Source organism: Ambystoma mexicanum, chromosome 14, assembly GCF_040938575.1.
Source record: "Ambystoma mexicanum isolate Mex_15411 chromosome 14, UKY_AmexF1_1, whole genome shotgun sequence".
Lineage (NCBI taxonomy): Eukaryota > Metazoa > Chordata > Amphibia > Caudata > Ambystomatidae > Ambystoma > Ambystoma mexicanum.
In genome coordinates, this window is record NC_090940.1 from 474,631,198 (window position 1) to 474,658,030 (window position 26,833).

General features: G+C 47.2%; 1 protein-coding gene across 6 annotated transcripts in view; it reads right to left on the reverse strand.

Annotated features, from left to right (window-relative positions):
• ATG2B (autophagy related 2B) overlaps positions 1 to 26,833 on the reverse strand; it is a 5,509,925-nt gene that overhangs the window by 3,217,549 nt on the left and 2,265,543 nt on the right. For all 6 annotated transcript variants that reach the window (XM_069637692.1, XM_069637689.1, XM_069637687.1 and 3 more), the window contains one exon: positions 24,184 to 24,326. In XM_069637692.1, the coding sequence (XP_069493793.1) occupies positions 24,184 to 24,326 (143 nt within the window). The remainder of the gene's footprint in view (positions 1 to 24,183; positions 24,327 to 26,833) is intronic.

Below are 26,833 nucleotides of genomic sequence, written 5' to 3' on the forward strand. Positions count from 1 at the left end.
TGTAGAAGCCCGCGAAAGCATCTGTGTTTCGCGGGAAAGTACATGCCCAAATAAGGAAGGCCCCGGTCGGCTAGACCTGGGGAAGGTAAAGGGTGCAAGACGGTCAGCAGGCAGGACAAAGCCTTGAGGTCTGGCCATTTTGGAATCCAGGCCACCATTTTGGGCTAAGCACGAGAAACGCGCTTAAACAGCCAAAAGGAGCTCAAAACACAAAGAAACGATCGCTGCCACCAGTCCCCTCCGTGATTCACTTGCACCTTTCGTTAAGAATCCAAAGAGAGTGTCTAGGGCCTGTAGAAGACTAGAGACCCAAGAGAGCTGTAACTTAGCTTACAGTGCCCTCTTGTATCATGTTGCGCGAAAGCTGCAACATGATAAAAGAACTACGGAAAACAACGTTTCCTGGTACTGACTGTCTTAAGGGCATGTCAGTTTCCCTGTAAGAAGGGAGCGAAAGCCCAGGGGAGTGCGGCAGAAGGCTGCACTTCTCTGGCAAAGTCTAGATCATGGTGAAAACAACAGCAAAAAGTTTAGGGGTTGCCACATGGAAGGATAATTACCCACAATTAAGAAATCTTTACTAATACTGACTGAGCCACACCTGGTGATAAGACCACCTGAAGCCAGTCTGGATATATATTTCTTTTTGAACCACTATTTTTCTTTAAAGAGACTTCCTACCACACGTTATCAAAGCGTGAGGGCAAGCATAGGTTTAGAGACAGACAGATTTTGGTTTTGGACTTTCAGACATCGACAGGCCTTAGAAACATCAGTTGAGGGAACCTTCCCTTTAGGGTTAGGACCAGTTAGGTATTACACCAACCCCAGCATTATAGTAAATAAAGGTTCTGAAACTATAACACTTGAGTCTGTGTCTCTCTTGATAACGTGCAATTTATCAGGCCCTTTCAAATGTCACCCTGGCTAGGTGCAGGGACTGCAGACCTCACAGCTTAACTTTCTGAAAGGGGAACACATTACAGGTGGACGTACCTATTTGCTGTGGTGTTTGAAATTAAAAAGGTTGATTACTAAGGGCTCGGAAGCAGACCAGGTCCTGCAGCACCTCTCGGAGGGTGAAAAAGGAGGAGAGGAGGTCTGGTGGAGGCCAAAGGAACTGTCACAAATCAAGAGGATTTGAGAGGACTGGCACAATGTAAACGAGTTCCCAGAGGTCGAAAACACCCCTTTGCCGCTGAAGTGAGACGGGAAGGTTGGCATCTCTGTCATGGGGGCTCTACAGTCTGTCAAACTGTTTAATATATGGGTGCTTTGTTGGGAAGTTATTGTTGAAGTTTGTTGGCAGGGGTGGGGGGCAAGTCCTCCTTTGGTGGCCCAGTTTTGGATGGGCGTCTCATGCAAATATGGGTTTGGGGTGAATGCGGGTGCAGCAGGTATGGGGGTTTGGGAGGATGGGGTGGGTGGGAGGGCATGTGAGGGCAGGGGAACATTGGGAAACAGGTGGGTGTATACAATTTCGATCTGGAACACTGTGATTGAGTTTGAGATGGCAGCAATAAGAAAGCAGTAAGGGGGAGGGGCAGATTGCCGGGTTGTTGAGACTTTGAACGTGAAGGGCTTAAATTCTCCAATGCAGCGCTTTGTTAATTGCCAGGGAATTTGGTAGGGTGGGGGTGGATGCCCTATAAAAGGATGGGAGTAGTCTCGACCATCAAATACTAAATCATTAATAAAACAGTCTTAGTTAAGTTAGTAAAATCAAAATGGCCTATACTAACAAAACCTAATGCCTGCCCTATATCTTGTACAAAAAGTGGGAAAGGAAGAATGTATGTTAAGGAAAATCAGTGTTCAAATATGAAGAATAAATGTGGGGGAGTCCGCTCTCCTCCTCACGGTAGACAGCACGGAGGAAGGTGGTCGCCGTAGACAGGATGACAAACTCTGGCTCAGGTTTCTAACACAAAAACTGTTCAAAACGTGGATCGAGGCCCATCTGGCCTTCCACGTTAAAGACTCTTTCCAGTCTTCCAAAAAATGGTCAACAAAAGGTTCACAATGGTCACCTCTCTCGGGCTCAGACCTTTCACAACCAAAGTTCAACAATACTTGCAGGAGGGGTCCCTTCCCCAAACTTATTACACTTCGGTCTCCCTCAGTCAGGCTCAGACCGTTTTCGGATGTCGAAGACTTTCAAATGTGCATGGTTTTCATTACAGACCTCCACAGGACCACTTTGACTCAAAGTTAAACGTTTAGCTTTTTACTCTCCCCTTCTCTCAGGGTTAATTTTGATCACTTCGTTTTTATAGTTCATTCACTTTATCGCTATAAACAATTCAAATTTCACAGAGACTTTTGAGTGGGCTACTTCCTTTCGCCGGACCACTCATTACTCAGTATCGCTGGTTTCACAGCTATCCTTACTTCAAAGTTCATTCACAGGTCTGCCTTTCTTTGCATCTCATGCACACGTGTGCAGCCTTCACTTGCGATATAATGTTGCAACTTCAACTCAATCTTTCCTTAACACACACCAGTCTCTCGGGTTGCTTGCCAACTCACCGGCTCTGTGAGTTTCTTTCTTGTCTTTACTGTCTTCCAGTTACGAGTCAAGGTTAGTACCACAGGCTTGGCCTCGCCTGCCCGACTCTGCCTTTCTTTTGGGAGGGTCGCTGGCATCCTTGAAACACAATAGAGCCTTCTGCTTTGGGATCTGGCCTGCTCACTGGTCTTTCACTGCCTTTTAGAGGCAACAACCTAATGCAGGGTTCTCCTGGGGTTCTCGACCTGCTGCGCTCGTCCCTTGGTCCGTCGCTCTGCTCCAGTAGGTTTGCCTTTGCCCCGGAAGCTCTGCTCTTACTTGTGTTCCACCTTGCTCAGAGTGCGTCTATATGTTCTGCCTTTTATCCGTGTGAGGAAAGGGAATTGGTATCAGATGTATGCATTTAAAATCAAGGGACTTTGCCTGACCCGATTAGTAGGACATGTCCAGTGCGATGTATAAGGGTTAGTCTTGTTACTCTCAGTCCCCCTATTCCTCTGCCCAGTGTTTGTGTAGAAAGGGGGCAGGGGTTGGGACATCCGAGAATCCTAAAGAATAGGATGGGTTACGTGTACAAAAAACAGGGGAATACCATTGGCTGCCTTAGCCCCACTCCATGAAGACCCCTCACCCAGGTGATCCTCCCGCACTGGTCCACCCCCAGGAACTGAATCAAAAAGTGATGGATGTGTCCTGGCCACCTGGATGACCAGCCCCTGCTGACCAGCTGGTGAGACACCCTTTGGTTTCTCACAGTAGGACAGTGTATGGTTGTTGCTGGGGACGATATACTGCCCCAACCAGGGTCAGTTTTTCTTCGAACCGACCTTGGTCGAACTGATTCAGGAAATTAAAGGACCCCCTATATTTGTTGGGGATTTTAACATGTGGGCCGATCCTGTGTTGGACAGACGGGCCCTGGGTGTAGACGGGTGCCAGATTTCTGGTGTAGGGAGGTGAAGGGGGTTGAGAGAATGCCTAGGCCTATATGGATTGCAGGATGTATGGCGATAGCTCCACCTGGGCGAACAGGGGTTAACGTTTATTCTTCCCTCATGGTACCTATAGGCGGATTGATTACAGTTGTGTGGGTAAGGAAATCATGGGAAGGGTGGGATCCTGCAAGTTGGTGCCCATCAGTTCGTCAGATCATGATACGGTCTACATGGAGTTTTCATTAAGTGGACTGAATAGTAGGGACACACTTTGCAGATGCAATGATTCACTGTGGAAGGACGAGAAGTTCTAGGGGGAGATGAGGGACGTAATCATGGATTGTTTTTATATAAATGATACTGGTGAGGTGGACTACTGCACTGTATGGGAGGCAGCCAAGTTCCCTTGTCGTAGATTATTGATTAGAGAAATTGCAGAGAAGACAAGGGAATTTAACATCTTGGTGACCAGATTGAGGGCAGACATTGGTTTGTTTGAACAGAGAATAAATGGTGCTCAGGAAGGTAGGGGTGTATTAATCAAGGAAGTAAGACCGTAAAGGAGGAATTGAAGTGCCTAGAAGTTGGAAAGGTCAGTGAGAAACCTGCAGTTTCTGCAACAGAAAGAATATGAAAAGGGGGATAAGCCGTATGGTCTCCTGGCAGCGTGTCTGCAGGGACAACGGGCAGAAAGATGGGTTGAAGGGATAGAGACGATGGGTGGGCAGATTGAGACATCACCTGAGGGTATTATGGAATTGAGAAGCAGGTGGATGCAGTACAGTTGCAGTCTTATTTGAGGGAGATAACGCTCCTGGTGCTAAGTGTGGACGAGGTGGAAGAGGCTCCCATTACTCAAGAGGAGCTCCTCATTGTAATTTCGAGGAAGGAGGCAGGCAAAGTGCCTGGGGACGATGCATACAAAATTGGGTTTTATAAGTCTTTTGCGAGACTACTGTCCCCACACTTGGTGAAGTTGTTCAACCATATTTTAGAAACTGGGAGGGCTCTGGGATCTTTCTGTCGGGTCTTGATATCAGTGATCCCACAGCAGGAGGGTGGGGGAATCCCCAGTTATGTGCATCATATCGACCTAAATCACTTCTTCACATGCAGTATCTAGACTGGAGAACGTAATGCCTCATCTGTATCACACTGATCGGTTGGTTTTATTTATGGGTAGGCAGGGTGAGGATACCCTGTGGAAGACATTGCATGTGATGGACAAGAAGGGCGGTAGCCCAATGCTCCTGGCTTCGGAAGCAGAGAAGCCCTTAGATAGGGTCAATTGGGCCTTTTTGTACACAGTCATGGGTAAATATAGTTTTGGATGGAATGTCCTTAATGCCATTTGTGCACTGTATCCGAGCCAGACGGCAAGGTTTGTAGTGAATGGGAGATTTTCCAGGCCATTCTTGTTACACAGGGGGACCAGACAGTGGTGTCCGATTTCGCACCTGCTTTTTGCGTTGTCCATGGAACCACTGGCTGAGAGGCTTAGGGGTAACTCTTCAGGTGGAGTGCATTAGGTTTGGGGACTCAGAATTTTAATTGGGGATTTATGCGGATGATGTCCTGTTGTATATGAGGAATCGGCACACCTCGGTCCCAGCAGCGTTAGCAGTGATTGGGCAATATGGAGAGTTTTCTGGGTTTAAAATTAACAGGGCTAAATCCATTCTGTTTCCCTTTGATGAGGAGGGTCCTAGGGATACAGGGATACCCGAGCAGCTGGGGATGGAGGTGAGATTGGAGAAGTTTTGTTACATGGAGGGTGTTGTCACTAGCAAGTTGAGCGAGCTATGAGAAGCCAACTATCCGCCTTTGCCCTGTAAATTGTATGATGAGGTGCTAGGTTGGGGGAAGCTCACCATGTCATGGATGGGCCACCTGAACGCTTTAATGATGAACCTCCTCCCTAGGGTTTTGTACTCGTTTCCGATGCTCCGATAGTGGTGCCGGAGACGCTGCTTGGGGAGGCAAAGGGGCATATGCTTTGCTTTGTGTGTCAGGGGAAGAAGCCGCGGTGGCCTATAATATTTTGGTGCTACCCAAGCAGCTAGGGGTGTGGCGTTCCCAGACAGTCATATTTATTATACGGCTTGGCAGGTGAGGGTGCTAGTCCCTCACGCGAGGCAAGATGGGGCAAAGCAATGGTTTTTCTAGTAAATTATCATCTGCAACCAGCTACAGTGGGTGAGTGGCTGTGGGTTCCTAGAGAGAAAATACCACGCAGGATTCGGGAACCTCCCATTTGAGGGGTTATTTGGAATATATTGCGTAGGGGTCCCAGGATGCAGGGGATCACCTCTCATGGCAGTCACCCATCAGTCATCTGTGGGCACCTGAGATAAGGGAGGAGATTCCGGACAGGCACAGTCTCCTTTGCCACAGGCACAACGCCCACCAGTCTCAAAAAAGCCTGGGTTCTCCAACTCCTAAAAATGTTTTTAAAAAATAAAAATCACTTGACCCAAAAGCCCCCAATAATTACGGCCTATCACAACCATCCCATTCCTTCTTAAAATCATAGATGGAGCAGCTAATGCACAAATCCAACACTACCTGGAAACCAATCACATTCTAGGAATGCGCCAATCTGGCTTCCGCCCAGGTCATGGTACAGAATCAGCGCTGTTCAACCTAATAAATCAGATAGATGAGCTCAGAGACATGAGGAAGTCAGCCCTCCTACTCCTTTATTTGTCAGCAGCATTTGACCTGGTAGATCACAGAATCCTCTGCCACCACCATACCACCTCAGCCAACTTCTTCACTGTAGCCAAAGCGTGGATCACCTCCTTTTTAGAGGAGAGAGCCATGAAAGTGTTTGCCGAGAACGCCAGCACCTCACCAACAAATATTCTTTGCAGGGTTCTGTTAGGGAGAAGTCTTATTCTATGGCTAATTTCCCTTACCTATAGAGTCCCTCCGCAGCTTTGCTGGATTTGAAGGGTTTGTTTTTGTCTCCTGCAAAGAGTGAGACTCTTTTTCCCACTTTTAGGCATTTTTGCTATGTGTGTTCTAGGCTATTTTTGTGTTTAATGTCTATGGGGTTTTTCTCACCTCCATAGGAACCATCTTTATTCACGTGTGTTACACAGCACCCTCCATGCAGTGACACAGGGGTGTCGTAGCGACCACCAAACAGACTCCATACCCTGGGACTGACTACTGTCTCCCAGGGCATGTAAAGTCCCAATTGACTTTACTAGTCAATTTTTATGATCTAAAACAGTACAACCCATCTTAATATGGAGGTACTGGGAAGGGTTAATAGTTTTTTCCTTATGTTCATTTTCGAGAGGGTACCGTGCAGTCCCTCTCTCAAAAGTTTCTGGCTGGTGGCAGTGGTTACTACCGTAAATATTCGACCGCATATATTTCCCCATGGGATTTTCCCATTGTTCGAGGCTACAACATTTTCTGACAGCCTCTAACATACCGCCAGTTTATTTTAATATCAACTTTACTCCGTTAGGTTTTATTTACCAGAACTTTAATATAAATTCTTTCTCGTGTCTTTCTCTAAACTCCTAACCCAAGTCGGGGATCCTTTGTTCGTCCTTTTGGCGGGCTTCTACCAAGAAGCCCTCCTTTCGGCGCCACTGAGTCTGGGGAGGGTCCATTGTGTGGGAGGGGGAGTACGACCCCTAGAGAGGGTGGCCTCAACAACCCATGTTGCACTCTATCCTGATAGGCCGGAGGGTCTCCCGCCAAGATGACCACTCCACTGTGTGAGTGACAGCTAGGCTGTATGAATGGGGATCTTTTTGCATAAAAGCAGGGTCCTGAGGACTGGAAGAGCAAGACGTCGCCACTGGAACTAAGAGGCCGAAAAGGAGAGAAGCCAAAGACATCTGCAAAGACTGAACCACCGGTGAAGCCCTGCTGCAGCGTCTCACCATTTTTCTCCACACGACGAGAGAAGAAACAAGGAGTAAACAAGATCTTCATCTGCAAGAGCCTTCTTCCCTTGAGCTGGTGGGGCCAACCAGTTTGACCATCGCCTTCCTGGACCTGCCCTGGTCGAATAGCCAGTACCCTGTACTCAGAGACCGGATAGCCAGGCACCAGTCCACCCGGACCGCGATTTAAAAGAGCGTACCTGTTATTCATCGGGCAGCACCGCCTCTGGTTTCATCCCTGGGTAGTGCAGTAACTCGAATCTTCCTCCACGACGAGAGCCTCTCTTCCTCTGCTGGACACCCCGAGCTGCAGGAACTACCAGGAACAACCGCCACCGCAGGAGCCACTTCTTCATTTTAAGGTACATTGTTCCGCCAGGCCGCCCTTTTCGCGTGGTAGTGCTAAAGGTGTTTTAAATCCTTTACCTACCTGTTGGGCTGGCCGCCCCTCTCGTTTAACGTTGTCTTTCACCTTCTGCATCCACCTTTTCAAATCGTTAACCAAAGACTTGACTGCAGCTACAAGAACATTTTGCTCCTGTGCCCTTGCCCTGTACCACTGACTCTGGCACAGGCCTATTGACTCTGGCTAAATTTGTTAGAACTGCCTTCTCTAGATTGCTTCTCAACTAGAACTGTGTTGGTGCACCTACCTCTTATAACCACATTTTCCTTCCCACTTTTATAACCTGTGAAGTGCCATTTTGCTCGGTTTTCATTTAAGTATTCTTTATGCTAAAGTACTGCCTTGCCTAAACTTGTTCACAAACCTATGGGAAGTGTTGCTAGGGTGTGTAAGAAGATATTTCTGTATAACTAGTGCTTTCCCTCCCTTATGAGAAATCGCTAGAGTGGCATTTGTGTTTGGTTTACACTGTGCCGTTTTGCTCAGTTTTCACTCTGGTTCACTTGGTCTACAATTTAACTAGGGAGTTGTGTATACTTTCTTTGAATTAATTTAACTTGCTTAATAACTGTGATAAATGTGTTTAACTAGAAGTGTGTAAAATAAATATATATATACTCTTTTTAATACAAAGCTTTGGCCAGTGTTTCCTTGTGCCATAGTGCTGTAGCCCTATTGTGTAAACCCTGAATACTGCTCATCTCCCTCTTGAGATAAGTCTGACTGCTCAGCCACAGCTACCAACTAAATCTTTGTGGTACAGACTGATACCAAAGGGGATTTATTGCTCTCACCTGTAGTCCTAATCTTCTGTAGTGCTCCCTAAGGGAACTGCACAGGATTCTGCCTAACAGGTTCCCCAAGGATCCTGCATATCACCCACACTCTAACAACATTTTCACTAGTCCCCTCTTTTGACATCCTTGATTCCCTAGGCATAGCATTATACCAACTATGCCGACAATTCACAAGTTCTCCTACTCCTCTCTGGCAACTACACAGATGACTCAAATAACCTCGACACAACCATCCGTCCTAATTGGGGTTAAGACTGAGATCTTGTTGATTAGACCTCCCTCAGTGCTCAATAAGCTCAATCACCAATACTCGGCCTACAAAATTGATGACATCGGGATCCCAATCTCAACATCAGAAAAGACGCTAGGTGTCCATCTAGACGCCACCCTCTCTATGACCCGCCGAGTGAATTCAATTGCCTCTTCTGCCTACCTATCTAAACTGATAAATGCATCTAGACCCTTCCTATCCCCCAACATTTGTCTTACCATAGCACAGGCTGTCATTTGCGCTAGGCTGGACTATTGCAATGCCCTATTCGCAGTAACCTCATCTCAAAACATGTAAAAGCTTAAAATCATTCAAAATAACACACTTCAAGCAGCTCTCAACTTTCCTGGATGAGCTTAAATCTCTGCCGCAGACAAGCATCCCACTTGCTGCTTATCTGCAAATGGATCATCTTCAAGACCATGTCCATCACTCACAGATACCTGTCCAACACGGTTCCCCCTACCTCTCTCAGAAAATTGCAAAAGCACAGTGCTAAAACCTACAAGGCTCATGTATGCAAATTGCCTCCAACAGCCTAAAGTCAGACGCGCTAAAGCGGGAGGCTCCAGCTTCCCTATCCATCGCAGCCAAACAATGGAACTCTCTTCCTCTCACCCTGAGAGCTGAACCCTCTTGCTTGGGTATTCAGGAAATACCTTAAAACTTGGCTATTTGCCTAAACCACTCATTACATCCATAACATCCAACACAATGCTCTGCTCTGCACTGTCTCACTGTATAAACTGTATGTCTTTTTGTCTCACCTGAAAGTAACTGGTTCACTTTAACAGCACCTTGATGCCTATAGGTTGCTGTGCACTTTATAAATTAAATAAATAAACTAGACAGATACCAGAAATTGCTTGAGGCAGGATTGGCTAGAGCGTGACACCTCGGGAAGGGGGAAAAATGCATTTTGATTCAGGAACTGGAGGAGGCTCCACACATAGGGTCATTGTCAGTATTTACCCATTTACAGATGTTTCATGGCAGACAAATGAAAATCACAGGTCCAGAGGGCGATCACTCAGTCAGAGAACATTCTGGATACACATTAGGGAACAAAGGCTTGATCTCCTTGTTGTATGCCTCGCTTATTGAAATAACTATGAGTGGAGACGATAGGCTCCAGACCAGATGGGGAAGGGACCTAGGGTAGGAAGATAGATAAGCTGGGGCGCGATATGTGTTGCACAGCTTTTAAGATGTCAATTCCATGCCAGTATAAGTTTCACAGGGTCAAACTACTCCACAGATGGCCATATGAACTGGTCCGCCTGTCCAGAATGTTCACTGGGGTTAGTCCATATTGCTGGCACAATTGTGGAGAGCGTGCAAGACATGTGGTGGTCATGTGGCAGAGTGCAGGTGTATTGGACAGAGGTGCTGGGATGGATAAAGGAGTTGGAAGGGATTTCAAGGTCTATGTATCCCATGTTGGTGCTATTTGGTCTTGAGGACAGAGATGGGGAGTTGGTGTTTACCGCAAAAGGCAAATTTCTTGATGCTGGCGGCCAGGGCATGCCTGGCAACAAACTGGAAGAGAAAACAGGTGCCTGGTCCTGGGGAATGGTTGTCAAATGCTAAAGATATATATTGGATGGCACGGATCACGGGGGCCGTTCATGGTGGGAGGGCCGATATGGAGAGGGGATGGTTGGGGTTTTCCAATAAGTATATTAAGCATAGGGCAGCTTTTGTTGGATGATGGATGTACAGGCCCTTAGAGTTCTGGATGCATCAGGCGGCACTGTCCTGATGATTTGCACCCCATGTTGAGCTCAACGGAATCAAGGGGTATGCTGCCAGAGGCGATGGCTTTTAGCCACACTGATCGTCTAATTGGCTTTGATCTTACACTGTGCCAGGTTCCAGTTGGGTGTTTTGGAAGAGACTGCCGCAGGTTGGGAGGGGAGTAAAAACAAAAAGATATTGTGTGGTGCATTAGTGCCAGAAAGATGTTGTTCATGGTTTCTTCTTTGCCATATTTAAAAATCAATAAAAATGTAAAATTAAAAAAATGCTATGTTCTTTTTATCTTGATATTGCTTATTAGGTATTCAAAGACACTGCACAGTAATTATTCAAAGCATCTATAATAGGTACACAAATTATGTTAGATTGTTGAACAGATTAGAGGGCATAATGCCAATTTTGTTCAGTATAACAACTGTAATATTGGCTTGTAGCACTCCAGCAACCCAGTGGGATCTCCGGAAGACCTGAACCGCCCTCCACCCCAACATTTACAATTAGTATTAATGATTTACGAGCCAAAACTACCAAACTCTGATGCAAACCCCTGGCCAGAATTTACGGGCCATTGCCCACTAGCTAGATCTACTGAAAGGAACTTTGGAATCACTCTGGACAGTGACCTTACGTAAGAGTCAGTTTAAAGGCATTGTAAGGAGCTGATTCTTCCATTTCTGCATCTAAGGGTGCATGATTCCATGACTGACCTTCACAAATAGGACCATGGCATTTATCTCACTGGCCTTCTCGAAATTAGACTATGTCAACAGCCTTTACCATGGACTGCAGGAATATCTACTCAAAGGATTTCAGAGAGTGCAAAATGCGGCGGCCAAATTACTACAAAGTCTGAAAAAATATGAATATATCACAGCAGCCCTCAACACACATGAAAAAATATGAATATATCACAGCAGCCCTCAACACATTTCACTGGCTCACAAAAAATAAAGGAATACCCCCTTTAAAACTCTTTGCATAATCCACTGCGCTTGCCACCGGATGGCCTAGAACACATCACAATGAAATTACCACGCTATAAGTAGGCTTTTTGGATTTAAGTAAAATCCGATATTCTGCCCCACAAATTTTTTTCCATTTTCAAGGTTTATCTGAAAATGTCTAGTAGATGTCAGCGCTGACCTTGGTTGTCACGGATTACTGTATTAAAGTGAAAACTAAAAGCAAGATTAGCCCTGCCATGTAGTGGAACTAGTTAGTCATTTTCGTACTGAATATTATTTAAATGGAAATAAGCCACAAGATATGTTCCCATCTTCCCCTTAATCATTTTTTATCTGGCCAATGTGTTTTTTAAAAGTCGCAATTTGGAGTTTTATTATTGGGGTCCCAAATCCACAGGGGTGAAAAACATCCGTTAGTGACTTGTCACAGAAGCTCCGAAAGGACTACTTGATCAATGATCCTACATCTAACACTACTCTGTTCAAGTTCTTTTGCGGAAATGGTCAAGGAAAGGCCACTTCGAATCCCACAATAAAATGTTTCCAGCAACATTTGAATGTACAGTGAGTTAAGTCTGTTATTTGGAATGCTTAATTCCCAGCAAATGAAATACCCCACTCTTATTTTATGATTCCTGAATCTATTCAACCATACATTAAGTAAATATGCAAACTTCATATTTCTGCAAAGGGCATTATTATAATCTGTGTGATCATAAGATCAGTGCCCCACAAGTGTTTTTTTTAAAAACGTTAGTCACTCCTTTGTCTTGCATGCCGTTTTGTCCTGCATGCAGCTTTGAAAATGAATATACAGATGAACCTACCTCTTGCACCTTCTATTTCTCTCTTAGAATCCATGAAGTATATTAACTTTGGGAAGTGCAGGTCTTAGGGTTTACTGAAAAACGTATTCCCTACTATCTTTTCCCATGTCAGGCAACTGGAGCTTATCAAGTCCTTATTAAAAATGACAATTATATTTGATTCTGTGCATTTTGTATTTGTAATTTTCTTGTTCTGTTATAAATTCAGCACTACAAGTATAAGAATGCAAAGAACTAGCAAGGGCTGCATCAGCATAATCTGTGATGTTCTTCTTCAACAACAGAATGATGCATACTATACATGCAGCAATAAAACAGGTATTTTTGTCAACTCTGGAAAGACACAGTGGTCTGTGATTTGTTTAAGGGAAAGAAGGTAAACGCTGATAAATACAGATTTTGAAAACATGTGAAAACCAAGGAAAAACACCACCAGAATCAGAAAAACAAACAGTGAAAACAGGGAACCTTAACTATAAGCCGGCCCTTTGTGAACTCTCTCAAACTGCAAAAAAGCACTAGTGGCAGGAGCAGCCGGGAACCACACAGAGAGACCTTGATCTCCCTCATAGCAATCAAACAATGGAACAGCCTACCCAAAACACCTCTTTAAGGATGAAGACCACCTAACCTTCGGAAAAAAGCTAAAACCTTGCTTTCCTACTAACTTCATCAAAGACCAGAATCATAAACCACCCAGCGCGGCTCTCTGTCTGCACTAAGAAGAGCGTCCACATCCCTGCCCAAGTCTGCGCCATATAACAACTCGGCCGAACTCTTTAAAATTGGCAAGGAGCTGGCCAATCCCTCTACCTCTCCTGTCCCCTCTTAGGCCCTCTGCACGGCTCTGGCTTCTCATTTCATCTCTAAAACCCAGGACCATCCTGTCCACCCTCTCGTCCTCTCCTCCTCCTCACGCTACTGTCTCCTCTACTTCTGGCTCCTTTCCTCTGTACTCCCCTGACAAGGATTTTAGACAAGTCCGATCTATGAAAGTCTTGTCAAAACAGGTTCTTCCCTGTTCTTCCAAAACCATCAAGGACCACATTGACACCCTTGCTCCTGCCCTGGCTGACTTCTGCAACCACTCTTAGCCACTGGAGCCTTACTTTCCCCCCTGAAGCACTCTCCTGTGCACCCTCTTCTCAAGAAACCCTCAGCCGACCCCTCCTGCCCGGGTAACTACCGCCTCAGCTCCATCACTCCTTTCCTGGGCAAACTCCTGGAAAAGTTGGCCATATTCCATCTTAATATTCACACTTAATCTGTTGGTTGTCTCCATGACCATCAGTCTGGCTTCAGAGCAGCCAGAAGCACGGAACTGCTCTCCTGAACATCTGTGAAGACCTGCTTTCTAACCTTGATTCTAATTTCGCCTATGTCCTCATCTTACTCGATCTCTCTTCTGCCTTTGACACTGTCAACCATGTCATCCTGCTAAATTGTCTCTGTGATGACCTGGGTATCACCGATCAGGCCCTGGCCTGGTTTACCCAATTCCACTCTGATCGACCCTCCCAGGTCCAACTTGGTTCCTTCCTTTCCTCCATCTCATTCTCTACTGGTGGAGTTCCCCAGGGGTCTAACCTCTCTCCCTGGCTGTTCAACCAATACCTGGCACCTCTTGCCCACTGTCACGGCCGCCAGCGACTGGCGTTTGTGGCGAAGGTGGACGCGAGGACGCCATTAAAATGTTCCATTACGTTCCTCCTCGTCTATCAGACTCGGTCTAGTTGTTTTCAAGATGGCCGCCGCCGTTTGTATATATATCACTCGGCTGCCGGCGGTTCGGCGCGTTGCAACTGTGTTTATTTCCACGCCCTGTTGCTTGCGCTAGTTTTCCCTTCGGATAGTCTACTTGCTATCTTCCTGTTATTTCATCACCTCCCGTTCCCTACGGGCCCCCCCCTTTTCTCTGTATCCTGTTTGCCTTCTCCTGTGTTTCTGTTCCCATGTTTGAATCTCTGCTGAGATTTTCTTCGCTCTAGAGATACTGCTCTCAGATTTCTCCGTTCACTCTTGTCCTCCACCCCGAGGGGTATCTACCTGTAAACTGCCATCTCCTATTCCCTCGATTAGCGGAATCGCCGACCTTACCTATTGTCTGGGTTTTTCGGTGAAGGATCATTCAACCTACGACTGTGCTGACGACTCCCACAATCTTCACGTCTGTATTGGATCCAGGGGTTTTTTGCCGTTCCAGTGGCTTTTTCCCCTCTGGCTGTCGCGGAGGGGAGTCACCGTGGGGTTTCTTTGTCTGAGAGTCACGGTGGCTTCTTTCCGAGGTAGACCATATCTTCTAAAAAAGAAGAAGCCGTACACAGGACTTACCCGTCGGAAGAAACTGGACTATTCAGGTGAGGAGGAAGAGACTGGGGAGGGTTATAAATCGAGTGAAGACGAAGATATAGCTGATCACCTAGCAAAACCCGTAGCCAATATTGCCAGTCCTGATAGTTTGCAACGCCAAACAGAAAACATGGCTACGCCACAACAACTGCAAGAGCTGGTGACAGCTGTCCAAACCCTCAACGTAGAGGTCCAAACACTAAAGGCTGACAACGTGGCGCTCCAACAAAGAGTAGCTGCAAGAGAACAACAGACAACTGATTTACCCCCACTACCCCTGGTGTCAGGTAAATTCGACGGCTCGGAAAGAAAGGTTAAGGAATTCCTGGAGGCCTGTAATATTCACTTCACCTTCCGCAGGAATGCCTTTTCCACAGATCATTCCAAGGTGGGGTTCATGATCACGCACATGACGGGAAACGCCTTGGCATGGGCTACTCCATTGGTATCCCTATCAGACCCAGTGTTGCAGGACTACGCGGCCTTTAAGGAACTGCTGCGACACACCTTTTTGCGAACCGAATGCTCACACGTGGCTAGCGAAGACCTGCTGGATATACGTCAAGGGAGTACCGACTTACTATCCTATATCTCCACTTTCAAGAAACTTGCTGCAGAGGCAGGTTGGCAAGAGCAGGCCCAGTATACCATATTCCGCCGGGGCTTGCGAGAAGAGCTCAAGGATGAGCTTGCCCGGATCCCGCGCCCAGACACCTTTCTAGATCTTCAAACTGCAGTTCTAAGAATCGATTTCCGCCTGATGGAACGAAGAAACGAAAGGAAGAAGGTTCGAGGTCCACAATCTTTCTTGGATATACCCCCCGCCTCCTCCTCACCTGTATCGCGTCACGCCAGAGAGGAACCCATGCAGATCGGAAGCACCAGATCTCCGTTGACTGCCGAAGAAAAGAAGAGGAGACGTGAAGGGAACCTTTGTTTATATTGTGGGGGAGCCAACCATTTGCTGAGAGACTGTCCCGATGTGCCCCCAAGGAGATCGGGAAACGACCGCCCTCGATAGTCAGTGGAACGGACTATCGAGGGGCTACACCTTGTTCCTACACTACACTTTCGGTGGCCTCTTCTCGGATGAGCGAAGATGTACGTCTCATGGTGATAGCCATCAAACTCCGCTTCCGGAACAGAGAGGTAGAGACGCAGGCTCTACTGGATTGTGGTGCGGCTGGAAACTTCCTTGACACTTTTTGGGCTGATAAGATGGGTCTGCTAAGAATCGAGAAAAAGGAGGACCAAAAGGTTGAAGGAGTGGATGGTACACCCCTATGTTCAGGACTCATTACCCACACCACTGAGGAGATTCAGGTGTCCATATACCAGCATTCTGAAAACTTAAGGTTTGATATTATACGAGTGGCCCATTTCCCTGTCATCTTAGGAATAGGCTGGCTCAGGAAACACAACCCAACGGTGGATTGGTCTAAGAATCTACTAAGTTTCCATTCCGCCTTTTGCCTAAGAGAATGCCTTCCAGAACCAACATACACAACTGTAAAGACCATGTCTGCTGTCGAAGGCAGTACAATCCATTGCATACCAAAATGTCTTTCAGAATACAACGAAGTCTTTCAGGAGCAGACCCCCATTAGACTCCCTCCACATCGTCCAGAGGATTGTGGTATCGACCTAGTGCCAAAGGCATTAGTCCCCTTTGGGAAGATGTATTCCCTCTCAGTATCGGAGAAGGCTGTACTCCGATGCTACCTTGATGATAATTTAGCTAACGGACTCATAAGACCTTCCAAATCCCCCGCTGGGGCCTCTCTGTTTTTCATACCCAAACGGGATACCAAGGAGCTGCGGCCCTGTATCGACTATCGGGGGTTAAACAGAGTGACCATAAAAGATCGATACCCTATGCCCATTATATCAGAGATCCTAGAGGCTGTCCAAGGCTCTGTTGTGTTTACTAAACTTGATCTACGGAATGCGTATCATCTACTCCGCATAAGAACAGGAGATGAGTGGAAGACGGCGTTTCGCACCCCCTATGGGTTGTTTGAATACCAAGTCATGCCGTTTGGCCTAGTCAATGCACCATCTATTTTCCAGAGATTCATGGACCGATTGTTTTCCGACCTTCTTAACCTTAACACAGTGGTTTACCTGGATGACATTTTGGTCTTCTCACGGAGCCAGGAGGAACATACCCGACATGTCAAGGAAGTTCTGCGCAGACTACAACATCACAGTCTTCTGGTAAAACCTGAGAAATGTGCATTTGCTCAATCCTCATTGTCTTACTTGGGATTTATCCTATCCGACAAGGGGGTTACTATGGACCCAAGGAAGGTGGATGCCATCTTGTCATGGCCATCGCCTTCTTCGGTTAAGGACATTCAACGTTTCCTAGGGCTGGCAAATTTCTATAGGAAGTTCATTCCAAGTTTTTCCTTACTCACTCTTCCTATTACATCCCTTCTCAAGAAATCCACAGGCCCCTTCATCTGGTCTAGTGAGGCTGAAGAAAGCTTCCTCAGCTTAAAGCACAAGTTCTGTGCAGCTCCTATCTTGAAACAACCAGATCAGCTACTACCCTTTATCCTGGAAACTGACGCTTCTGCAGCAGCCGTAGGTGCTGTTCTTCTTCAGAGAGTCGAGGACCTAGAGCATCCGGTGGCATATTACTCAAAAACTCTAAATCCTAGCCAACGAAACTACTCAGTCATAGAGAAGGAATTACTTGCTATGAAATTGGCTTGTGTGGAATGGAGGCATTTGCTCCAAGGGAGCCTACACCCGTTCCAGATACGAACAGACCATAAAAATCTGCAAATACTCAAGCAGCAAGAGTGTTATAACACCCGCCAGGCCAGATGGGCTCATTTTTTCGCCCAGTTTGATTTTGTCATCACATTCATCCCTGGCTCTCAAAATCTAGTTGCCGATGCTCTCTCCCGCAGAGACGATGTTATCTTCCCTTACAGAAAGGAGCTTATGTTTCCTCATACCCGGATCATATCTACAGTGTCTAACTTCTTGGATGAAGTACGAGGAGCCTGCCTCCAAGAACCTGCTCTCACTATGGGAAATCAACCGGTCACCACTAAGGACGGGTTGCACTTTATCCACGGAAGACTGTTTATTCCTTCCAGTAGTCTCAGAAGACGAGTCACTCAGTGGTGCCACGATTCCAAGACTGCTGGTCACCGAGGAGTACGAGGTACTCTGGAACTTCTCCAAAGGGTTTTCATCTGGCCGAACATGAAGGCTGACACGCAAGTCTATGTTAAATCCTGTATGGTATGCTTACAAAGCAAATATTCCACCTCGAAACCTATGGGGCTGTTACAACAGGAGCCGGTTCCGCTTGGCCCCTGGAAATGCATTTCTACGGATTTTATTGTGGAGTTGCCGGTATCCCGAGGCTGTACCTGCATTATGGTAACCGTAGACGCTTTCTCGAAACTTGCACATTTTTCTCCATTGACTAAGATCCCATCCGCCTCGGTCATGGCTGACGTATTCCTAAAGGACATTTTTAGGTTACATGGGCTTCCTCAAAAGATAGTATCAGACAGGGGCAGCCAGTATACCTCCAGATTCTGGGCAGCATTGTGCAATTCCTTGGGCGTGGAGAGAGCTCTTTCGTCGGGGTTTCATCCCCAGACAAATGGACAAACCGAGAGGTTAAACGGTACCTTAGAGCAATACTTAAGGTGTTTCATAAATAAACAGCAAGACAACTGGGTGGACCTGCTTCCCACAGCAGAGTTTGCATACAATAACGCTGTCCACACGGCTACAGGAACTAGCCCATTCTTTTGTACCTACGGATACAACCCGCAGTCCATAGTTCCGTGTTTCTGGGAGGAAACTAACGTTCCTACTTTGGAGAACACCCTTGCGCAGATCAAGGAGGCCCATAACACAGCCAGTCAGAGCCTCTCTAAGGCTAGCAGTCATTACAAAGAGCAAACGGACAAACACCGAAGTCAAGTTCCTGCCTGGGACAAAGGTTCCAAGGTCATGCTGTCCACCAAGTTCCTTCCTCGATGGGTTCGGCCTTCTAAGCTGTCACCCCGCTACATCGGACCCTTTGAGATAACTTCAAAGGTTAATCCTGTGGCCTTCCGCCTCAAGTTGCCAAAGGGACTCAGGCGGATTCATCCCGTGTTTCACTCATCTCTCTTACGCCCCTTTGTGCCAGATACCCGGAAACAAGCATCCCCCAAGCTGTGTACTTTGCCAGTTCCAGCTTCCGAGGAATATGAAGTTTCTCGGATACGGGACTCCCGTTATCATCGGGGACGTCTTGAGTATCTCGTTCATTGGAAAGGATATCCTTCCTCAGAAGACACCTGGGAACCACAGTTCCATATTCACTCTCCTCAACTGTTACACAAGTTCCACCGACTACATCCAGAAAGGCCGGGTGGGAGAAGCCTTCGGAGGGGGCATACTGTCACGGCCGCCAGCGACTGGCGTTTGTGGCGAAGGTGGACGCGAGGACGCCATTAAAATGTTCCATTACGTTCCTCCTCGTCTATCAGACTCGGTCTAGTTGTTTTCAAGATGGCCGCCGCCGTTTGTATATATATCACTCGGCTGCCGGCGGTTCGGCGCGTTGCAACTGTGTTTATTTCCACGCCCTGTTGCTTGCGCTAGTTTTCCCTTCGGATAGTCTACTTGCTATCTTCCTGTTATTTCATCACCTCCCGTTCCCTACGGGCCCCCCCCTTTTCTCTGTATCCTGTTTGCCTTCTCCTGTGTTTCTGTTCCCATGTTTGAATCTCTGCTGAGATTTTCTTCGCTCTAGAGATACTGCTCTCAGATTTCTCCGTTCACTCTTGTCCTCCACCCCGAGGGGTATCTACCTGTAAACTGCCATCTCCTATTCCCTCGATTAGCGGAATCGCCGACCTTACCTATTGTCTGGGTTTTTCGGTGAAGGATCATTCAACCTACGACTGTGCTGACGACTCCCACAATCTTCACGTCTGTATTGGATCCAGGGGTTTTTTGCCGTTCCAGTGGCTTTTTCCCCTCTGGCTGTCGCGGAGGGGAGTCACCGTGGGGTTTCTTTGTCTGAGAGTCACGGTGGCTTCTTTCCGAGGTAGACCATATCTTCTAAAAAAGAAGAAGCCGTACACAGGACTTACCCGTCGGAAGAAACTGGACTATTCAGGTGAGGAGGAAGAGACTGGGGAGGGTTATAAATCGAGTGAAGACGAAGATATAGCTGATCACCTAGCAAAACCCGTAGCCAATATTGCCAGTCCTGATACCCACCACATTGCCGCTCTCTGCTTCGACTTTCAGTGCTATGTGGATGACACTCAGCTGGTTTTCAGGCTCCCCTCAGCCGCCTCTTCTTTTCTCATCTCTGTCTGTCTGCTATCCAAGACTGGTGTGCCGCCAACAATCTCTGCCTTAATGCCAGTAAGACCGAGATTCTCCTCATCGGCACACCTGCACCGTCCTTTCCTGTCACTCTCTGACAGGCCTCCCTTGGCCCTCTTCGTGCTCCCACCTGCGAGGCTAAGAACCTCACTCTCCTTTTCTCCTCACATCTCTGACGTCTCTCAGAAGTCAAAATACCAACTGCAACTCCTCAGAGGTATTCTTCCTTTCCCCAGACGTTCACTGTCTCTAGAGCTCTGGTTCTCTCTGAGCTGTACTACCGCAACAGCCTCTTTCTAAATCTGCCTGCTTCTACTCTCCGCCCTCTGCAACTCAACCAAAACAGGACTACGAAGACTTGTCCTTGGATTCAAGTCCAGGGATCGTATCTCTCCAGCACTGAAATCTCAGCATTGGCTGCCAGTGGCTGCAAGGATTAAGTTCAAGACCTTCTGCATTGTCCTTAAGGCCTTCTGGTGCCTGTGTCCTCAATTCCTCCAACTCTCTCATTTTAAATATCTTCCTACTCAAGCTCTTTGCTCCTCCAACTCCCTCAGGGTCAGTCGCTTCTCCAAGCAACGAGTTGGTGGTAGATCTCTTTAATCGGCTGGGGCTTCCCTCTGGAACAGCCTCCCTGCCTCTCTGAAACTCGAGGAGAACCATCTCTGGTTCCGGAAGCACCTCAAGACCTTCCTCTTTGCTTCTGCCTTCTCTCTTCCTCTCTCCTGCTTATTTCCTGTCTGATACTGCACTGGTCACCTGGCTACCCTCTGACCTCGAGACCAGGTCCCTACCCGCCCAGTTGAACACTCACACTGCCTCCTGGCAATCCTTGCCCTTGGGTCTGTATCTGTAACCCTACAGTCCCCCTACCTGCACTTTTGGACACCTGCTGTCTGCACTTACCCTTGCACCTGCCACCTGCACTTCTTGTTATTGTTTTGATCCCACGTAAAGCACTGCCCCCTCCACTTTCCCCAGGCTGTTTTCCCCTCCTCCTCTCCTGCACTTGGGCAATCTCAATGTCACTTGGCATAGTAAGATCGTTGTCTCTGTTCTCCCTCTGTACCCCCTTCCTTGCCTCGTTGCGCCTTGAAACACTTGTGCATAGGGGTGTTACAAATGCCATATCAAGTCAAAAAAGTTTATTTTGGATTCCAAAATTCCATAAAACACATAAAGCCAACATAATACATACAATGAATAAAACCCATCCTTTAAGAGCATCCACAAGAACCACAAGAAACGCAACATATACTTCCAATACTGATACAATTTAGAACATATTTAAAAACAATATGCCATATTCAAAACCACTCAACATAGGGATCAACAGCATTCCTCACTAGTAACCCCTTTCTAAAATACATCACTCTTTTCAGATAGGTAAGTAATGCCCATGCAACCAGAACAGAGTCTACACTTAAAAGAAATAAAAAAGCCTCTCTGTAATGGTGAATCTTAGACTCCCTAAGAACTGGAATTAATGTTGCTCTCCGTATCCTGGTGTACCACGGGCAAAATCTTAACAGATGTGGCAAATTTTCAGTACTATACCCACACAACGGGCAGGCAGCGGTATCCGGATAACCTTTCCAGTTCGCAGTGTTCCCTCGTAAGAGGAGACAGTCGAATCTTGCCCGAGTGATTAGACAACAGTCTTTTTTATGGACACCCCAGATTAAATACGGTTGAATCACAAAGGGCCGGCTAATCTTTACATGCAATTGGCAGTATTATGGTCATACTCCATAAGTATTCTCTGCTTGGCAAACGCTTCACCCAGAACAAGTTTATACCCATTCGCCTCTGGTTTGGATAGGAGAGCTGCTGGAGGAAAAAGAAAACTTAAATTGGCCTTGCCTAAGGCTTTTGCTATATAGTCCAGCCACCGAATTCTTTGTCACCCCGTCCTCTCCAAAACAGAACTAATGATGAAGTGACAAAGAGAGGCATGAGCATTCGCCCATAACCGAACTCAAGAGTATAGGGGCCAGTGCCCACTGACCTCCCAAAATTCCAGGCCCAATTCTCTATGAATAGCAGTGCATGCTGAAGAGTTAGGGAGTCCCAATAATCTCCTCAAAAATATATTCTCCTTGACTTTTAACTCCTTGACTTTTAACTAACTGGAAACCCCACAATGGAAACCCATATAATGTAACTGCCTTTCATTGTGTGACATATATCTTAGATACCACATCAAGCGGTTAACCCTCACAACGGGACATGAAAATGCCCCCTATTTGTTGGCTCATTTTAGGGGACTGCTTAGTTAGGTGTGCCTTCCCTGTGATGGCTTCCGAGAATCTAATCCCCAGGTAATCAAAGACCTTCACCCTGGGGATAACTTCTCCAGCACAAATCATGGGTTGCATTGCAGCAGGCCTTTTTCTGCCCACGTATGCCATTACAGCGGATTTTTTAGAGTTCATTTTTAACTTCAAATTGCTCATAAATGCTGCATACGTATTAATCAAGGTCTGCAGTGCTCTCGGGGTCCTGGCTAGCAATACAGTGTTATCCGCGTAAGCTAGCACAGGAAATGCCCGACCCCCCCCCCCCCAAAACCAAAAAATCAGCCAAAATAGTCAACAAATCCTTCGAGAGGCCATTAATATAGAGGCAGAAACAGATTGGGGCTAGAACATAGCCCTGCCTCACTCCACAGCCGACCCTAAAGCACGCCTTGCAGTGACCCCCCGGACCACTACGCACACAAGCCTCATTATCGCTGTGGATCTCCATCAAAACCTTCAGTATGGCCCCAGGGCAGCCCATGGACCTGAGCACCGCCCAAAGCTTTGGCCTGTCTACCTTGTCAAATGCCGTGCTCAGGTCTATAAACGCTAAATATACCACCTCTCCCCTACAAAACACTGAGTTGGCCACCAGAAGATACAAATTAAGGCTCTGCTCCATAGTGCCTACTCCAAGGCGGAAGCCAAACTGGATGTCAGAAAGAACCGTCTGTTCCTTCAGCTAGGTTTCAATATGGCCTAGTAGCACTCTCCCAAACATCTTAAAAGTGGTGTCCAGTAAGGATATTGGCCTATAGGCACTTGGACTAGCATGGTCCCCCTTCTTAAATATAGTGAAGATAAAAGCCTTTTTCCAGGATGGGGGGTATCTCCCTTATTCCATGCAGGCATTAAACACCACTGTCAAGAGAGGTGCCCACAAAACCAGGTGGTCCTGAAAAAGGTCCACTGGTATTGCATCAGGGCCCGATGCCCGATTTTGGACTTGCTGACTTATGCCCTTAGTTATGTCATCCAGCCCAAACTTTAAACAGGAGGGACTTGGCCCTACAAACCTTTCATATTCTCACCCTTGAATAACATATGCCATATCGTAACTGCACACCTATCCGCCTATACTTTCGACCCAGGAAAAATGCTCTTTAATCTATGGAATCTATCAGAAACACATATATCATCACGACAAACCTATTGTAGACAATCACTCAAGTCAGATCCCTCACAGCCGAAATAAAAAAGAACGACCATCACTGCCAAATAACTTTTACATCAGGCACACACTACCTCAGTCGCAAAGGACACCCAACTTTCAATTATTCTCCCTCACAACTCATACCTCTGTTTGTCTATGCCTAAACTAACCAACTCCTCTCTACAACGTCCATGTCCACCTTGCATTACACACCCACTTCCTTCACAGGCTAAGCTGACATCACACACACACACACACACACACACACACACACACACACACACACACACACACACACACACACACACACACACACACTATGACACAATGCCTAAGCACCCCTCCCTATTCCCATCTTACTCCACCACAACATCAGAAATTGCTACCCAATTCATGTTCAGCCTCTCCAGATAACAATGGTCTCAACCAAACCCATTAAAGCATTCCAGCAAACAGGACCAAGGCAATTCCAATCAACACCCATCAAAATGACAGGTTTCACACCTGCCTTCCGTAAAGAGCCTCTCCCTCTTTTTTTTTTCAGTCACATGCAGCAAGGTCAGCAAAAAATGACAAAGGCATTATGCAAGACCACTGTACAGCAATCACTAAATGTTTACTTGTCTTACACATAATGCACTTACCTGTTGTAAAGTTTCTCATAAAAATATTTGCATGGCAAAGTTAAATGAACATCAGGTAACATCAGCTCAAGCACAAAATGTGAACTCTGTATTGCTTTTTCTTGAAACTCCAACATCTCCATCGCATCGCCTGGCATCACCATCTAAAAAACAAATCTTTATTAATGTAGAATAATGTTGAATAATGTAGTCCATGGCAGTTTTGTGAACTGTACCATTGTGTACTGCTCTATCAAACGAGGGAAATGTTTCAGTACAAATACATTATTGAACAGGTACAGTATTCAGAGGAGCGTCAGCTTTTCTTTTAGTCATGAAATACCTTTTACAAGTTGGGATATGAGGGTGGATACCATTGTGACTTGTGCTGGGGAACCCATTTTTCTACCTGTAGCTTGCCACAGCGACAGCGCTGGCAGCAGTTATAGTGCCACTCACAAGGCAAGGTCTAGATCTCAGGGGAGGGAACAGTGGGGATCACTGTCACAGCAGCTCCGCGACTGGTGCAGGTGTACAGACCTCTGCAAATGGACAACATGTCAAGTAGATGGAGCCCAGACAAAGATGGCATACCGCTCCTTTAGTACAACAGATGGCAATAGAGGGACAGATGAATCAAAAGACTTCTACCCAGTTTCCTTGACATATATCTTAGTGAAGAGCATCCTCGGCAGGGCAGAGGTGGCAGCCAGGCCACTGATTAAATAAGCCTTGAGACTATCAGGCAGATCATTTCCAGCCAAATCATACCATTCTCAGATGCAGAGAATACTCCACATTGACAGGATCTGTTTAGTCACTGCCAGGGGTGTTGCTAGGTCTGGAAAAAATCAGGGGCTACGCTAATGTCGGGACTGTCAGAACTCGGGGCTAGGTAGCCTTTTGGTTGTAGCCCCTGAGATTCTATCTGGGGCGACAACCAAAAGAACCGGGGCTATAGCCCCCCAAATACCCCCTAAGTAACGCATATGGTCACAGCCCAGACACCACAAGCACCAGCATAACCCACAAAGAGTTGGTGATATTCCCCAACATCGCTCATCAGGGGAATGCAGTGGATTAGGGGCTGCACCGGGTCCAGCCGTTGGAAGCGTTCCTCCGTCCTAGAAAGGTGAGGCTGAGGGAAAAATGCAAGACGACTGGTCTTCTGAGAGATAAAAGTCTGAATAAAACCTGGGAAGAAAGGACAGTGTCACACTCACCATCTTCTTGGAAAACACCAAGAGTAGGGAAGCTTAACAGACAATGGGCCTCATTACGACCCAGGCGGTAATCTGCCGACATTACCGCCATGGCGTAATGAGCGTTTACGCCGTGGGCCGATGGCGTAAAGAGCGCCACATTACGACCCATCGCGCACGAGCATTACGCCATGGCGGTAATGTAAATAACGCCATGGCGGAAAGGGCCCCTACCGGCATCGTAGGGCGAGCAAGGTGCACTTCGGCCACCGTAAGTAGCGGCCACCGTAATTAGCGTCCACTGTAATTAGCGGTGGCCGCAATTAGCGGTCACCGTAAAAAGCAGAACCGGAAATAGCGTCATCGCGGCGGAACGGGAAACAGCACGTCGGCCATCTTTAAAAACACAATCTATTGCCATCCTTCCGAACAACACCAGATCCAACCCTGACACCTGTCCCAACCCATCACCCACCCATCCAACCACCCAAAAATGCCTAAAGTTGTTAAGAAGGCATGTGACCGCCAGCGCCAGGAAAGATTTACCCGGGAGGAACTCTGCATGCTTGCGGAGACCCTGCAAGACAATGCAGCTGTCGTTTTCTCGCCGGAAATGACCAGGCCAGCGATAGCAAAAAAGAAGGCCATATGGGCCCTGGTGGCCGAGCGCGTCAGCGCGGTGGGGACCGTACCCCGCACCCCACAGCAGTGCAGGAAGCGGGTAGCGGTGGAGGTTCGGAATCCCCACTGAAACTCCAACCGTGGGAGGAGATTTGTGCAACCACGATTGGCATGGAAGGCATTGAAGGCGTCGGAGGGATGGAAAGGGGAGTTCCGACATCAGGCGATGAAGGTAGGTGCCTCAAACAAGACATGCCATAGTCACTGCAGTCCATTCATGTGTAGCACAATGTTGCCCTAGAGTGTAAATGCAACACATTAGCTCGACACTGCCCATAGCCACATGCGAGCTCCACCCTGTATACACTGCTGGCACCCACATACCTGCATCCACATTCCACACAAAAAGGAGACAACCTGCATCGCCCTGCCTGAAATCTGCCTCATCTACTGACCAGATTCATGTCAATCATTGTCATTCCAAAGTCTGCAGACCCATCAATAACGCCCTCCCTCCTTTGCTCCACCACAGGCACAGATTCACACCCCGAGGACCAGGACACCCCTGCGACGAAGAGAGCCAAGAAGGCCAATAATACCATCCCCGAAACCCTCAACCTCAGCTGCGATGTGAGGCAGACCCCACAACAAGCAGAATCCAATGCAAGCAAACCAGACGGCCCACCGGCAAGCACCCCAGTAGGCAGCAGGCCAGCAGCAGTAGCTCCACCTGTACCAACATTGCCTGCCACAGAAGGCACCGGGTCTGCGGCCAGCAGCAACATGGGTGAAACAGCTGCAATTGCTGCATGTTCAGACTCTGACATTGAGGAGCACGAAGTCAGAAG